Source organism: Polyodon spathula, chromosome 8 (genome assembly GCF_017654505.1).
Source record: "Polyodon spathula isolate WHYD16114869_AA chromosome 8, ASM1765450v1, whole genome shotgun sequence".
Classification (NCBI taxonomy): domain Eukaryota; kingdom Metazoa; phylum Chordata; class Actinopteri; order Acipenseriformes; family Polyodontidae; genus Polyodon; species Polyodon spathula.
The window spans coordinates 4,212,813-4,230,724 of NC_054541.1; the positions used below are offsets into that span (position 1 = coordinate 4,212,813).

Sequence of the window (17,912 nt, forward strand, 5' to 3'; positions counted from 1 at the left end):
AGGACAGGTAAATTTCAAAATATCACTATTTCCAATGAGAAAACGGGCGCTTTTGTGTCTTTTCGTTCACATAAAGTCAGAAAAAACAACATATTAATCCAAATTAACATGTATTTATACTAAAGTAATACAAAAATGACCACAAAAGATTTAGAAGTTAGTAGTGTTTCGAGATTGACGATTTGCAAATCAATAATCGTAAAAAAATTGTTACACGGTGTTATTCAACAAATAATTGCATTGAATATGAGACAGGTGATTAATTACGGTAACTACTGCCTGTGTGAGAAAAAAAAACATAAAAAAGACACGCCTCTGTTGACATTGCTCATAAACTCACGTGCTTCCCGCAGATATATTCTAGCAAACAGCAGCACAAAGCAATTCACTCACCTCCAAGATTGCTTTACACTTTACCTTCGAGTTCAAGAAGACAGAGACCTAGAGTTAAAGACAGGAATATAGAAATACACTCCTGACTAAAGGAAATAATGATTTGGACCGTGCTTTTAATTTTGCCAGTACCTTTAATTCTCATTTTAATCTTCAGAGGTAGAACGAGGTAAGTTACATTCACAATGTTTCATTTGACATGATTTGCAGAGGATGAATTAAACTATGTGTATGTTGATATGCTCACTATACATTCCTCATCACGCTGTTGTTAATAACACATTTATTGTGAATGTGACATTTCCCAGTTCACATTAGGAGTAGCTACATGTTCACGGTCGATACGGTCAAGGGAATGGACTTATTAAAACTTCAATTTCAAGATGAACATTTAGTAATTGAAACAAGTGCGTTAGAAACATCCATCCAATACAAACACCCCCAGTACAACCTAGCGGGATCATGTTAACTAACTTTCTGTACTATTGTCCTCTGGGCTGTAATTATCACACGTTTACTTTACTCTACATTAAATCAACTGTGCTTTTTAACTTGCTGTAAACGATGGGGCATGTTGAATACATCTATAATTAGTATTGTTATATATTTAGATGTGTTAAGTATTGCATTATTTGGCTGTTTTAACGTGCAGTGCGGGGTTGTTTTATTTCTTTATTTTACCTAATGAATGGATAACAATATGTCACAAAGTTCTCAAATACATGTGTACAGTAGTTTTAAGATACAGTAGACACTGCTGAAAGACTTGGGAGAGCCACCTTTTCTCTTATTGGCGGAAAGTCTCCATGTCAGTAACCCATAGCAACGTGGAAGATACTCATTACTAAGACAATCCTGTTTTGTAAAGGATGCTCCTGTATTGGAAGAGTTAGCGATTTGAAAAATGACCGTCACTGTTACCTCCGAAACCAGTTTGTAAACTAATTGAAGGTGTGTTGTAAACTTAAACTGCGTGGGTTTAATACACAGGCACACAAAAGGTCTGTCTGTCTGTCTATGGGCAAACGTTTTGCATCACACTTTAGAATTAGTCAGCACTATCTATGCGACACTCACATTATTCAGGTTTTACCGTCCTTGTATTAAGAATAACATGAATACACACACACACACACACACACACACACACACACACACACGCACACACACGGATATGTGTGTGTGTGTGTGTGTGTAATAAAGTGATGCACTTACCGTCACAAGCGATTTCAGACTTCAGTTTTCTGATGCAAAGCCCATCTCTTAATGTTACAATTTATTTGATTATATAGTACTGTACCACCAAAACCAACTACAGTACATGTAAATGGAAGCCTACTTATTTTAAAACACAGTCTTTTCAGCTATGTATTTTTGACATTGGATCTTTTTTGTGTTCCCTGAAAAACGGACAAAGGTTGTAACGGGCCAAAATGAAATGATCAGATATGACACATACTGCTCTTATGTGTCACATTACACATAAGAGCAGTAATAAGTAAAGTAAAACCAGTAGAAAGTAAGATCAAATTCAAATAACAGCCAAATAAAGAATACAGTAATTATTACCCTTAGGTCAAATCTAACATACAATTGTGTACTACATGTACTATTATGGCTTCTGGTAGACTTTTGCAATATTGTTTTGCATACCCTTCAACATTCTCACAAAATCTCACTAACAAATTCCATCATGCCAAAGAGCCTTCCCTGTCTTCTTAACCCTGAGCTCAGTGCTCTGTCCTGAAATTCCATCATGCTGAAGAGCCTTGCCTCTTCTTAACCCTGAGCTCAGTGCTCTGTCCTGAAATTCCATCATGCCGAAGAGCCTTCCCTGTCTTCTTAACCCTGAGCTCAGTGCTCTGTCCTGAAATTCCATCATGCTGAAGAGCCTTCCCTGTCTTCTTAACCCTGAGCTCAGTGCTCTGTCCTGAAATTCCATCATGCTGAAGAGCCTTGCCTCTTCTTAACCCTGAGCTCAGTGCTCTGTCCTGAAATTCCATCATGCTGAAGAGCCTTGCCTCTTCTTAACCCTGAGCTCAGTGCTCTGTCCTGAAATTCCATCATGCCGAAGAGCCTTCCCTGTCTTCTTAACCCTGAGCTCAGTGCTCTGTCCTGAAATTCCATCATGCTGAAGAGCCTTCCCTGTCTTCTTAACCCTGAGCTCAGTGCTCTGTCCTGAAATTCCATCATGCTGAAGAGCCTTGCCTCTTCTTAACCCTGAGCTCAGTGCTCTGTCCTGAAATTCCATCATGCCGAAGAGCCTTCCCTGTCTTCTTAACCCTGAGCTCAGTGCTCTGTCCTGAAATTCCATCATGCTGAAGAGCCTTCCCTGTCTTCTTAACCCTGAGCTCAGTGCTCTGTCCTGAAATTCATCATGCTGAAGAGCCTTGCCTCTTCTTAACCCTGAGCTCAGTGCTCTGTCCTGAAATTCCATCATGCTGAAGAGCCTTGCCTGTCTTCTTAATTTGTATTATTTTTGTTGTTGTTGGGATACATCATATGAAAAATGAATTGTTATAGGATTACAGCAGTACTGAACATTGGTAGCCTGCTGAGTTTTTATAATTTTTAATGTTGGTTCATTCCTCTTTATTACCAATAGTGATTTGCCAGCTGCAATTACGTTTTTCAATAAGCATTTTTTTATTTTTTTTGCTTATTTGTTTAATCTCCAGCACCCAGGCCCACGTGTAATAATGTTAAGAATTCTTACCTTACATATGCAGTAATGGAACAAGCCATGAATGTGGTTCTGAGTACTACTGCTTCTCTTCGGAAATTAACCAAACAAATTCTGTAATATCTTTGAATGGAGTGTCTCTACCAATGCTGTCTGCTAACTATCTGCCAAGCAGGCAATAAGTACCATGGGGATGTGACGCTAGCGCCCGCATGCCTGTAGTGGCCTGGCAGGACAGTGCAGAAAAAATAAATAAAACAAGCCCTTCAGATGAAGCTCAAAATTCAGGACACACAATCAATTTGTGGGGATTCATACCAAAGTTAGAAATTAGGTATTGTACAGCCTAAATCGATACAGCTGGAGGGTATGGTTTTGTAGTTTCTTTGATTGCATGATATTAAAAAAAGATCTAAATTATGTCTTTTTTTTTTTTAATTATGTCTCAATCCTAAAATTCTGTGATGAAAAACTTTTGGCTATGTGTATGTTTTGTATTTATTGCAGATTAGCGAATGAGCCACCTTTAGATAAAGGCTGTATACCATGGCTTGGGCATGCCTTAGAGTTTGGAAAAGATGCTGCTAAATTTTTAAGTCGCATGAAGAGCAAACATGGAGACATTTTCACGGTAAGGCACAGCGCAAGCACTGGGGACGGCATTTTAAAAATATATGCTGCTGGGGTGCAAACGTGCAGAATTGGGATCTCTAACGAGTGGTAATCCCAGTTTTCAATTTAGCACAGTTGTTTTTTGGTTTATATGTACAGTTGATTTCTTAAGGAGTCGTGGGCAAGAGGAATGCAAAGCTGTCAACCAAAGGGCTAATTTAGAAGTTTACATTATTCTAAATATTACAACGTTTTAAGAAAAAGATTTTCTGGAATATTCTGAAATCTGATGCTTTGTTTAGCTGAAAGCAGCTTCCTGATTTATAATTTATAAAACTACCTCCAACTAAGGAATGTAATTCAAGGGGTGGAATCAATTGATCTACACAGTGGCAGATATTAATACTGGCAGCATTTAAATCAATAATAATAAAATTTAAAAAACCAGCTGCTCCTTGAAGTTATATGGAGCCCTGACAGATAGAAGTGCACAAAATAAGCCCATTGTTAGATGCAGTGGCAGTGTTCAGATTCGTCACTGTTCGGGGTGGAAATAAGACTCCTATTGCAAAGCAGTTTCACCCATTCCAGGTTTTACTATGAGCTTGATTAGTCATGGAATATAAGTAACAAACTCAGGTGTAACTCATAGTAAAACCAGGAATGGATCAAACTGCTGAGTCTTATTTCCCATCCCTACGTGGAATTTTCTCCTTTCAAAAGCTAGACATTTATTGAAGACTCTCTTAGAATGTAAACTATACAAACCTTATTAACATATATGCTTTACTGTATAAACACAAAGGCTGAAGTCTACCTCTATTTGACAACCATCGTTTTGACTGAATATTTAACTATTGGCAAAGTTAACTAATGATAGGAGTAAACACTCTACCCTTGTTTATCATATAAATATACCATTAGCCTGTTGAAGCTGCTACCTTTCTATAATTTCTATGCAATATGTATTTATTGTTATGCGATATGTTACTGGAAAGTCAAATATAACTTTATACTGTATGTGAGATTTATACTTTAGGCTAGGTAAGGAGAACATATCGCTTGGGTTAAAAATATCTCCAATAAACTAATAAACAGTCAGTTATTGAACAGCCAAGGTGATTTATTTTTTTTTGCATTATTTAGGTGCGTGTGGCTGGACGATATATTACCGTCCTCCTTGATCCCAAATCCTACGATGCAGTTGTTAGGGAGTCCAGTTCCAAATTCAACTTCAGTAAATACGCTTGTCTGCTAATGGACAGAATATTCAATCTGAGGCTACCCGACTATGAGCCCAGCACAGAGAAGGCTATGATGAAGCTGTAAGTACTACTTCCCTACCACATGGTCTTCAGTACACTTGTGGCACTACAATGGCAATGATTAAGTCTGTGTCAAGGTGCTTTCTCCAGAGATCAGGAGCTGCTTTTCTGTTTTAGTTGCTGCAAAAATATGTAACATAGGCTGGATTGGTGCCTTTAAAGAAGTAAGTAATCTTTCATCTGTTTTCTTTAGTCTTTCTGGTAATAAACAGCTATTCACTAGATGGCGATGTTGCTTGCTAATACTGTGCAAAGACTGTATTACATGTTTGACAGGCAACTAGAACTGAAGAGCAGTTCCTGAACTCATTCAAACAGACACAATAAAAAAACAAAGAAAATGTTAGCGCTTTCATTTGTTTTTATATCAAAGATTGCGTGCCCTTTGCTAGTACACCTCCCAGTCCTCTGCTCTGACAGCGTTCCTCACGTCTGAAGGACTGTTTTTTATTCTCTTCTTTCTGGCAGATACTTCCAGGGTAAACCCCTGCACAGTCTGAGCACAGTGATGCAGTCAAACCTCGACACTATGCTGCTGCCTGAGAGCAATGGACTGGGGAGGACGTGGAGGCGAGACGGACTCTTTAATTTCTGCTACAGCACTCTGTTCAGGTAGGGAATTCCACAGACACCCACAGCAATTACAGTGTGCTTCAACTGCTGCTTTCAAAGATCTGCTAATTGAACCTTTTAAAGGAGCGCTCACCAAGGTTATCAAACCAATTTCCTGACATCTTATCAGCTTCAGCAATACTGATCCCGCTTTTGTCATGTTTAAGATCTTCTGAGTTTTTGCTTAAATTATTATACATCAATTTGGTAAATTCAGATACAGGATGTCAAAGACAGAGTTCGAGTTGCTGCTCCTGTTTCCTGGTACCTAGTCGAGTCATGTGTCGAACTCGATCGAACCCTGTGACCTACAGCAAAGGTACCAGGATTCAGATGTTTATCTGGCATTCTATGTAAAATGAGTGCATATCCTGAAAAAAGTAAAAACAACAAAACAATCACAACCACAAGATTATTGGCATAATAAAGTGACTAGTAATAACGTTAAGAAAGCAAAAATGAGGTAAGGCAATAGGTTGGTTCACTCCTCTTAAATAGGGATACTTGTCCAATGGGGTTGATTGTTTTGTATATTGGCCCCTATGAAAGTTGCTGTGTATTTATCATAGTTTACGATGGTTTGACTTAAAAAATTTTTTAAAATGCTTTACCATACCTCCTCAGGGCTTTACAGTGCTTACCTGTGCTTTACCATCTTTACACTATGCTTAATGCACTCTGCCATTCTTTTACTATATATAGGAAACCTTCATAGTGGTTAGGGTGGCTTAGGGACCACAAGGACCTTTTCCATGGTCCCCTTCTCTTCCAAATGGTAGGCATCAATACACATGGTGTCTCATTTTGTAATCAACAGTGCAGTTGCACTGAATATTAAGTTAATAAAATATCAAACTTGGAGAATCCCATCAGAGTTTTGTTTAAGTGCAAGGTTGACCGTGTTTTGCTCCAAATCGTTCTCAGCACATTTACAAATAGTTTCTTTGTCTCCCCCTAGGGCCGGATACCTCACTCTGTACGGCAGTGAATCAGAGCAGAGTGGCAGCCAGCCAGAGAAATCCAGAGACAGGAGCCATTCTGCAGACATCTACAGAGAGTTCAGGAAGTTTGACAAGCTCCTCATGAAAATTGCACGAACAACCTTGACATCTGGTAAAAAAAAGCACACTAGATCTCAGTGAGAAAAGGCCTGCTGTAGACTAGCAAGTAGCAAATGGCAAAGCCACAGGTTAGCAACACAGGCTTTGATTCACAACTGGAAGAAAGTTTGATCTGTCACTGGAAACCAGTCTGCATTCTGTTTATACAGCAGGTCACTTTGTTCTAAGGGGTAGATCTGTGTAGTAATGCTTGCAAAAGGCAGTAGAACTGTCAGACTGTACATTCAGTCTAGAAGCAGTGTACAGGTACGCCAGATGGGTGTCAGTACTAATGATAAAGATTTTCTTTACTAAACATATTTTGGATTTTTGTATTATTATTTTGAACCAATAATAAAAACAATATATACATTGGAATTAAAAGTTATGCAATTGAAAGTGAATTAAGTATTTAACCACATAATGTCAATACCAACAAATATACAGACACTTGATATAAGTAACCAAGTTTTGTATATTATAGGGAGCAAAATATTATGACTGGTTCAGCTGACATATGTCCGGTATTCACCAGTATCCCTGTAATTGTTTTCCTAACAGCGGAGAAGAAGGAAGCCCAGGGTGTAAAGGAGGTCCTCTGGGAGCTGCTGTCCACAATGAAACTCGTCAGCAAACGAAACAGAAGCTCCTGGCTGGAGAGTTACCGGCGCCACCTGGTAGAGAAAGGACTCGATGAGGAAATGCAGAGCCGAGCCATGCTGTTGCAGCTTTGGGCAACACAGGTACCTGTTTCTCTCAGTCATTCTGATCAAGTCTACGTGTCATACTATCACATGCTGTCCAGAGCAGGAGTAGACAACCGCTACACCTCCAGCACATGGAGTCTGTTCATTTCGTCTGAATACAGTCACAGCTTAATACCACAAACATTCAAACCAATAAAATAAAAAAAAAAACCTATGTGGAGTTTTCTATAACACAAAAGAATGAAAAAAAAAAAAAAAAGCTTGCTTGCACTGTTACAGGTCCTAGTTGTCATTATAAGAGTTCTTTCTGAATGATTTTAGTAGTGCTGGCATTCAGATCTGACTGTTTAGAACTTAATTGGACCCATTAAGTGCTTATTAGAAGCTTAATTGGTCCAATTAATTAATTTCGGGTACAGCTGGAACAAAAGCCAGGAGCGACACGGGCTCTCCAGGAATAGAAATACATTTACACTTACATCAATTCAAGCTCTGAATTTTAGATACCAATTCACTCTCATGGCCACCAAATGGAGCCTTGCAACACAATGAGGACGGCTTTGTTTCCCTGGCCAAGGTGTCTCTTTTCCCCAGGGGTGTGAATCTTTACCAGATGGCTTGAATTGGAGATGACAGCCTGTCTCCTACCATTTCCGTTTCACAGTTTATCACATTTTACTTCCTGTGACTTAGAAAAGAAAAAACTGTCCCTGTCTAAACCTGCCTTAGGTACAGACCCCAGGGGCTGGGTCACTCTTCACTGTTCATTCTTCACTGAGCCCCCTATTACCCCTCACTGCGGGTGCATCTCACTGGCTGGCGTGTGTTAATATACAGCAGTGTTCACATGCATTAAACACCCCATTGCTTCTGTAGATAATACAGCAGTGTGCACATGTATTAGAACACCCCATTGCTTCTCTGTGTAATACAGCAGTGTGCACATGTATTAGAACACCCCATTGCTTCTGTAGTTCAGCAGGGTGTACATGTATTAGAACACCCCATTGCTTCTGTAGTTCAGCAGTGTACACATGTATTAGAACACCCCATTGCTTCTGTATATAATACAGCAGTGTGCACATGTATTAGAACACCCCATTGCTTCTGTATATAATACAGCAGTGTGCACATGTATTAGAACACTCCATTGCTTCTGTATATAATACAGCAGTGTGCACATGTATTAGAACACCCAATTGCTTCTGTAGTTATACAGCAGTGTACACATGTATTAGAACACCCCATTGCTTGTGTATATAATACAGCAGTGTGCACATGTATTAGAACACCCCATTGCTTCTGTATATAATACAGCAGTGTGCACATGTATTAGAACACTCCATTGCTTCTGTATATAATACAGCAGTGTGCACATGTATTAGAACACCCCATTGCTTCTGTATATAATAGCAGTGTGCACATGTATTAGAACACCCCATTGCTTCTGTCTATAATACAGCAGCGTGCACATGTATTAGAGCATCCCATTGCTTCTGTTGTTTTCATTTGTTGTGCATATGCTAAACCACTGGAACTGAAAATCTAGAAAAATTGTCAAAATAGATGAATTAGCGATTGTCTAATTCAATTGATGCAATTTAAAATAAGAGAAAAGGAACATAGCCACAAATGATAAAATGCACAAGACTTTTAAGAAGTTGTTTAAGATGCCTAATTAAAGCACAAAGTGGTCTAACACTTTTTACACGTGAGTTCTGTTTTTATAGTATTGAATACTGACCAAAAAAATGTAAATGTTCACACCCAGAGGTTTTCATGCAGGCAGGTATATAAAACGATATAAATGATAAATCTTGAGGTGTTCTGATACATTTGCTCACTCCTGTATGTCAATCAACTTTTCAAATGAAAAGTGCCTGTCCAATTGGAAAGGGAGAGAAAAGGGCTTAATTAAGTATAATAAAACTTGGTACAGCCATTCTTTGCACACATTATTGGTAATATCAGAATGTCTTTATGTGACACTTGGATTTGTGTGTATTCAGTAGGTGTAAATTGTGACTACCTACTTTTTCATGTTACTGATAGCTCTCATTTTGTGTGTGTGTATTTAAAGCAGTTGACTTTAATTTCTCATAGACTTTCTTCACTTTGAAAATTATCTGAAAGTACAACAGTATTTGGTAGAGAATACTCCTCAATGTTGATCCTACTAAGGACAGCAGACAGAGTTAATTACTACAACAAAACAGGACAATAACGATAATAGCCAGACCTGTTCATAACCGTAATGGCCCTGCAAGCATTTTGACTAGGTGTGGCTTATAATGGAATTCTAAAGGCTAGAAAAAGCATATGCCTTTGCTATGTCTACACACAAAGACCTGAAAAGCAGACATGCATTAATCCTGTATATTTAAATATTTATACCACATTTTTAAAGTAATATAATTCACGACAGCACATGAAACTGTTTTCCAGCCAGGCTTCAGCGCACTGAAAACGGTGCTTTAAATATGAATGGGCTATTGCTTGAGAAACAGATTGGCCTGTTTTAATCTCGCCAGTGGTCATTCGAGTCAGACCTTGAAGTGATCAGAGACGCAGAGGGTTGCTGAAGTGCTGGGTTTGGGTAGCGTGGCAGGGACAGCGTCACTTCAGCTTGTACATTTCTGCGTAGTGCCATCAGCATGTGATCACGTCACATTTCTGTCACTTTTAGCAGCATCCAAGTGCAAGCTTATCAGGACGAGAATCCCATTTAAAGCACTAAGAACCTGCAGTGGACTGCAGTATATCTTGCTTTTGAATTCAGTGCTATTGGCTTTGCTTGCCTGAGTAGTAGGCTGACTAGGTTTCATTGCCTTGTTTGTAGTGCAATAAAACCTATTTTATCTAAAGTAATTGGGACCATGGGGTGCTCAGATTATTGAATTATTGTGATTATTTGTATTACTTTCCCAATTCCAGCAAACCTCATCAAAAACATATAATACATCCCCTTTATCTTTAAATAAATACCATCCAATACTGCACTGTTCTGTAAATACCAGAGATTGAGGGTCTTTCTGTGACAGTAGGGCACAAGACCGTTCTAGTTTTCCATTGTAAATCTGCTTGGTCATTTTTGTTTTCCTATGTTTTCTCCTGGCTATACTGTGCACTTACCATAGCTTACTGTTGTTTCCATGTTTTTTTTTTAGTCATGCTTTACCATGCTTCCTCTGTGGTTTATTACACTTTGCTGTGCTTTTACTATGGGATACTTTAGTAAGGGGAGTGCTGCACATAACAAGCCAGGTTAAAACAGGATATTCAGAGGTGTTAGTATAATCGATGCAGTGGTACATTCTTGAGGAATGAGGAACTGTTTTCAGCTTATCCTGTACTCATAACTTTGAACGGAGAACTCAAAGATGTATGCATGTATAAGACAGAAGGTTTGTCAGCTTTACAAAGTACACAACAATAGAAAAATCTCAAGGTTCTGCTGTTTTCTCCCCCCATTGAGCAACGCATACAAAAACTGTGGTATTGCATAGTATACAGTACATTCTGCAATGCCATCCAATAGAAAGGTCTCAAATGTGCCGTTTCAAAAGAAAATATGACATCTTAACATGTATTTTGACTTTAAAATGATACATCTGTTACTACACTGATACTGACACTACACTTAGTAAACTAAAATGTGATTGCTTTATCCTCGAGAAATGGTACTTCAGAAATGATTTCAGTTCAGCAGTTTCTATGGGGTCGAGAATTTCTGCTGGCTGCAAAGCATGTCAGTCACTAGATGCAGCAGCTGGTTGATTAATAACAGGAAATCCGCAGTGAATAGGTGGGGATAATTTCACTTTCCAGGTGAAATGACAAAGAAAGTGCAAGACTCTCTGCAGCGTAGTACCAGATGCCACCCCTTTTTAAAAATGCATGGAAAATGACATGCAGGATTATTTTGTAACAATCACAATAAGCTTGTGCTAAATGGATTCTGTTAAAGGTAGCTGAAGTTAGCAGATAGTTTTTTCAGTCGGTTCATTTCCCTTCCTCCTGTTTCAGGGGAATGCTGGCCCTGCTGCTTTCTGGTTGCTGGTGTTCCTGTTGAAGAACTCTGAAGCCATGTCAGCCTTGAAAAATGAGTTTAATAAAATCCTGCAGGGGTCAAGAGAGCAAGGACAGCATCTACATCCTCGACTGCACAGCGTCACCCAAGAAATGCTGGATAACACTCCAGTTTTTGGTAAACTTGTGTGTTATTATTATTGTTATAAACCTCACGGTTCAAGTCAGTCGAGCGATCGTTAACCCACGTTAGATGACCGCAAAAGCCTGGGATTTTGGAACCGCTCTTTTAGATTTGAAAAGACATCCACTCCACGCTGTAATCACCAGCATCGCTGCATTATTAAAAACTGTTCAGATCAGCACATCAAGAAAGTGAACATTTGAGTAATGCTGGCTTGCTGAAGTTGTCAAAACCTCTTCTTCTGATTCACCAAGACTCTTCTGCTTTCCCATGGCTGTTGCTGAATAGTTGCACACTATTCTCACCCACTTTATGTAGGGCGAGTGGATCATAGGTCATGAATACATTTGCAAAGCTAGGGGATTTGATTATAATGTTTAGGTTCTGAATGTAAAATGTTACAAAACCAGTATGAAACTTTTATGAATAATCAAACACCTGCAAACGCGGTTTAAAGCAAAACCAATCCAGATCTCAGCCCTTATGCAAAAGATATGAATTTGACACAGATTCTCAATAGATCAGACTGCAAGCATTGGCGCTGTGTTAAAATGCTTCCGCTATATTAGGAACAGACACACCTCCCTCTAATTAAACTGACATGTTTCAATGTATTCATCACTGACACTGCTCTGAGAAGAAACCGTTACTGTCAAGATTGCTTCAGTGTGACAGAGTGGAGGGATGCCCCTATTCCATTTCTCTCCTTTCTTTAGCTGGAGCGTATGAAATATATACACTTCCGAGGCTGGGCCCCTTGGAGCAGTAGCTCAATAATACCTCTTGATTAGGTTTGGCAGGAGGTGAAAAGTGGAGATTGGCTTCAGTGCAGGAACGGAGGTCACAAACTGATCTTCAGCCCCCCTGATAACTGCATGGGTGCAGTGAGCAGTGAGGCCATGTCTAGGGGAATGTTTGCATTCTTCCATAGCCTTCTGTGCCTACATCAGAAAGCACATTTTGTTGGCTTACCAGTTTGTTTACATTACCTAAGGCTGTTATTGCTGCAGGGGCACAAGCTTCCTCCTCTCCCTTGAAGCTTTCCATGTTGTTAGTGAACATTTAATGGATTTCTCCCTAGTGGCTGATGAGTTAATAAAACTAACATAAGAGACACAGCAGACAGATTTTGTTTTAGGTCAGAGAAGAACATGTGTTGCTGTTTTTTAATAGTACAGTGCACTGATTGGAGTCTCTTCACACAGACAGCATGTTGCATGAGACCCTGCGGTTGACAGCAGCCCCCTTTATAACCAGAGAAATCCTTCAGGACATGCCGCTGTGCCTTGCTGACGGCAGGCAGTACAACATGAGGAAGGGGGACCGCATCTTTCTCTTCCCCTATCTGAGCCCCCAGATGGACCCCGAAATCCACCATGAGCCCCAGGTAACTAGATAGTTCTGTTTTTAGAATTGCCAGGTTATACGTTATACATCTTAGTGAGTGGACCTTGCGATGATATCTGACAGTTGGCACAGTGACTAGCATTCATTTACTGATACTGTAACGAGCAATCTAGTGAAATATCACAAAAATAATCCAACCTTGAGTGTAATGAGTTTATTTACACAGTTACCCGGGATTGGGTACAAACTTAGATTCAATGAATCACATTTTAATTATGTGGCTGCTGCCTTGTAGCAACTTTTAAAATGTACTAACAGAATCTAAAATAACGGTGTGCAATTATTAATGCTAACACTGCATAGCACATCAACATCTGTTAGATTTATCACAGTTATGTTTTTTCTTTTTAAAAAGCCACTTTTAAAGGAGCGCAAAGGCCAATGCAGTGTTCCCTGTGGGTTCCCAATAAAGATTGGCAACTTGGCCTGAGCTGGATTCAACCCACTTTTGCATGACTTCACTGTGACCTGGAAAAAATGTCAATCTCTTCGCTATAAAACAGTGCTGCCCTTCATAAGGTGGTCCGTTATACTGCAGAACAGGTTATAAGGTGGTACAGTCATGGCTCCCATTTGCCCCATAATGCCATTACACTAACACTAACTCGTTATAGTTAACTATAGACCCTGACTGCAGCATTGTAAAGGAGGAGCACTGTAACATGTCATATCCATTTATAAGCAAGAAAGCTTATAAAGGGATATGACATATGGAATTTACTGTCCAAACCAATAAAGGCTGTGTAATTAAATGATCTGTTTCTATTTAATCTATTTAGGTCAATCAACCAGTATTTCTCATTATTGTAAATTAGCTAAGCCTGCCATATTCACTCCCAAGCCAGTTAATGAAACATATTGACATTCCTTCTCGGGCAGCCATCAGGGAGAATTTCAATTATCTGCAAGTTGTTTGTTTTCAGTAGATGAAGCTCCAGTTGGTGCCTAGTTAATTATTATTTACACTTGGCAAAGTGGGCATGTTAACAATCATTAGATCATCATTTTAAAGAGGTACGTCACCAGCTCACGGGACACTAGGTACATGCTCATCTCCGCAATCTTCATTAGCAGGTAATAGACATCTGGAATGGATAAAGTTACTGCTGGCTTAAAATGAGGTTGCTTTACAGTATAACAAAAGTGTTTAAACAAGTGCTAACAAGCCTTGTTCTTGGCTTGCATTAGCGTTAGCAATGTTATCACTTGTCCCCCTTTTCTTCAGATTTGGTTCTTTGCTTGTATTTTAAAATGTACATATTTCAAAGTCAGTACTATAGATGAAAAGTTATTGCTGCTTCCATGTACTTACAGTAATTCCTTGATGTGTTGAAGTTCAAACTGACTCCAGTGGTGTATCAGATTCAGACTATGGGACCTACAGCAGTCAGGATGCAGCCATTTATCTCTAGTGTCGTATTTCAAATATTTTTCCATCTACTGAATTAACATAAAATGGGCAACTTTGAACCAAAGTGTAAAGCCTGTTACACAGGAAGGAACTGCAGATACCAATTTAAAACATTCAAGAAACATTCAGGGTTTAGCCCAGAATATTCTGACAGAGCCGTTATCAGACTATAGCATTACCAACAAAGAAAATCTGAAGGCCCATATCTAGAGTGCTATAGATACGCTAGAATGCTGTGTGGTTCTGATATAGTACTGGAATGGATTACCAGTGTGGTGATTTGCTCAATGCCAACACAAAATAGGAAATTGTTTCTACTGTGGCACCATTCTACCAATGGCACCCTCATGCCATTATGGTTAAACTCAGTAAGAACCATTGCATGGCCCTTTAGTGCAACTGCTGCATTGCCACTGAAGATATTTCACAAGGGGTTTTATCAGTTTTCTGTCTGAAATGCTAAAATTAACCCCATCTGTGTTTTTTCCCAGAAATTTAAATACGATAGATTTCTCAATCCCGATGGGACGGAGAAGAAAGACTTCTATAAAGATGGGTCAAAGCTGAAGTACTACAACATGCCGTGGGGAGCAGGCAGTCACATGTGCGTGGGAAGGTTCTTTGCAATCAATAGCATCAAACAGTAAGTTTTCAGAGAGGAAAAGAGAACTTTGAATACAAGGAGCACTGTTGACAACAAGCCAGTGCCAAGTGTGTTAAAGAATGCATGAGCCAGCCTGTGTTTCCAACCAGCATAGTAAGTTCTGTCAAGAGGAGGGTGAAAGAGCTGTCCTTGTTTAACCACGCAACAGGACATCTGACTCTCAGACCAGCCTCCCTCATACAGCAGCATTAGAAATACATGAGAATGAGCCTGCAGACCAGCCTCCCTCATACAGCAGTATTGGAAATACATGAGAATGAGTCTGCAGGCCAGCCTCCCTCATACAGCAGCATTGGAAATTCAAGAGAATGAGCCTGCAGGCCAGCCTCCCTCATACAGCAGCATTGGAAATACATGAGAATGAGTCTGCAGGCCAGCCTCCCTCATACAGCAGCATTGGAAATTCAAGAGAATGAGTCTGCAGGCCAGCCTCCCTCATACAGCAGCATTAGAAATACATGAGAATGAGTCTGCAGGCCAGCCTCCCTCATACAGCAGCATTAGAAATACATGAGAATGAGTCTGCAGGCCAGCCTCCCTCATACAGCAGCATTGGAAATACATGAGAATGAGTCTGCAGACCAGCCTCCCTCATACAGCAGCATTGGAAATACATGAGAATGAGTCTGCAGACCAGCCTCCCTCATACAGCAGCATTAGAAATACATGAGAATGAGTCTGCAGGCCAGCCTCCCTCATACAACATCATTAGAAATACATGAGAATGAAAACAGAGCTTGATTCAAATGGCAATCGCTAACCTAGCAGATGCTTCCAAATTAAGACTGCCGTTAGAAGTGCAGGTCTGCTGTGAACCATTATGTTAAACTAACAGACTTCGGCATTTTCTTCTTCAGCATTAGCACACTGTTTTCTCACAAGTATCTTTTGCTGCTGATGTTTTTTTCAGACACAACGCTTTAGATTCGCTTCATGTGTTACAAGTAATTGAATAATCCATAACTTCAAAACACAGTACGAATTACGAAGTGAAACCATATGAAACGAAGTAAGAAGATATGCTTGTCTACTTGACTTGAGTTTCTCATCATTCCATCTTAATCATTGAACCCCGCTGGAGGCTCACACCTGTGTCAATTTCCTGCGTGGAATCAAGAGGGGTCTTATTGCCTGTAGCACAGGAACAAGCAATGTCACTGGTGCTGCACAAACAGATTATACAGATTGAGCGCTCCACAGAAATCAATCGCTGACAACCAGCTGAGGGTCATTGGTGTTGATTGGGCTAATGTACCATTTCTTAGACTCTGTGGAGAACAGCGATCCATACAAATCCAAGCAGCTGCGTCTTCACTTGTTTCACTATTAATGGTACATTAGCCCAATCAACACCAATGAGCCTCAATGGCGGAGAGCTTGATCCGAATCAGCAGCTTGTGCAGCTCTAACTGCCACTAACTTGGTCCAAAAACAAAGGGGTCTATAAACCTTTGTTTAAAACCTTTGGTGAAAGCTGTTTCGTGTTCCTTCTAGGTTCCTGTTCATGGTTCTCACCTCATTTGAGTTGGAGTTGTGTGATCCAGAAGCTCCAGTCCCTGACATTGATGTGAGCCGCTATGGATTCGGAATGCTTCAGCCAAAGGGAGACGTTGAGATTCAGTACAGGCTGAGAAACTTCGGACACAGCACTGCCTAGAGACAGTCCAGAGAGCATCCTGCATGTTTTCTATATGCTGGTGCTGTGCATGGGACCCTAGTCATACCTGATTTAGTTTCGAATAGGTCCTCTATCACAATGTATTAAAGTGTATTGATTATTGTTAGCTTGTGTAAGACATTATAAAGCTAGTCATGGACTGTAATCATATTTAAAAAATATTCAGCCAGTCTTTCTTTTGCACTCTTGGGTCTGCTCTCAGTACTTGGAAGCTAACCTTGAATATCTCAGCCAGGCTAATAAAGTTATATGTGCATCCACAAGTCAATAGAAAATCTATTGTACCATGTCAGGCATGTTGTATTTAACAATGTAACTTGCTTGATCAAGACAGGACACACTTTGCATTTTAAGCATACAATTGAAGGTAACACATATTTTTAGCACAGCTTTTGGCAAGCAGACCCTATGACTTCTTGAATGTGGTATTTGTAAAGTATTTTTATATTTTATATTTTAATAATTTATTTTGTTATACTCTGATATTTGTCATATATGTTTTGTACATATCTGTTACCCTTCTAGTCATGTGCCGTTTGTACTGTTGAGGTGAAGAAACACACAAAATACATGTATGTAAAAATGATTAAACTTGCACTCTAGGAGGTGTGCTCTCTAACTCGCAGAACCCAATTAGTCGCGCCTCTTATTTTAAATGCTCCCTCTGGTTTGTATCTATTTATAACTCTTTCACTCCAAACTCTGCAAACTCTATTATGTATGACATGAATAAGGGGACATTTTGAGAGCACTGAAGGAACACATAGCCACTTTGTTCACTGGCACTTTTCAGGAGACTAGGTTTCAGGCCACTGCATGGCACACCAGGAAAGACAGAAGTTGCCTCAAACTAGGTCTCCCAGTCTCCTAGAACCAGGTTTCAGCTACTGTTGCTGAAAATGTGGCTTTGTGTTCCCTCTGCTTAAGAGAAAGCACTCAACTGATTGCTTACATGTATGTACATAACTACTACAGTGTAAGAAAGATGATTTCTAATGGGTTTTATACATTTATAAGAACTATAGGGCTATATTTTCAAAGCATTTACTGCAGTCTTTAGTTAACTCCTATTTTTTTTTTAATGTACAACAAAAAAACTGAGAAACA

The 17,912-nt window shown here is 39.6% G+C and overlaps 1 protein-coding gene across 1 annotated transcript; it reads left to right on the forward strand.

Annotated features, from left to right (window-relative positions):
* The first annotated feature begins 373 nt into the window (after positions 1–373).
* LOC121319212 (prostacyclin synthase-like) lies at positions 374–17,461 on the forward strand. The gene is made up of 10 exons (XM_041256413.1): positions 374–562; positions 3,584–3,707; positions 4,835–5,013; positions 5,482–5,625; positions 6,584–6,738; positions 7,287–7,468; positions 11,459–11,639; positions 12,851–13,032; positions 14,955–15,106; positions 16,622–17,461. Exons 1-10 carry the CDS (start codon positions 492–494, stop codon positions 16,782–16,784), a joined length of 1,533 nt encoding a protein of 510 aa, XP_041112347.1. The 5' UTR covers positions 374–491; the 3' UTR covers positions 16,785–17,461.
* Positions 17,462–17,912: the final 451 nt, after the last annotated feature.

What these genes read in the sequence shown, in the direction of transcription:
- LOC121319212 (XM_041256413.1), top strand. Translation starts at nt 492, where the DNA reads ATGATTTGGACCGTGCTTTTAATTTTGCCAGTACCTTTAATTCTCATT. An exon ending in GAGAAGGCTATGATGAAGCT is followed by an intron (nt 5,014 to 5,481) that starts GTAAGTACTACT and finishes TCTTTCTGGCAG; the next exon opens with ATACTTCCAGGGTAAACCCC. An exon ending in AAATCCACCATGAGCCCCAG is followed by an intron (nt 13,033 to 14,954) that starts GTAACTAGATAG and finishes GTTTTTTCCCAG; the next exon opens with AAATTTAAATACGATAGATT.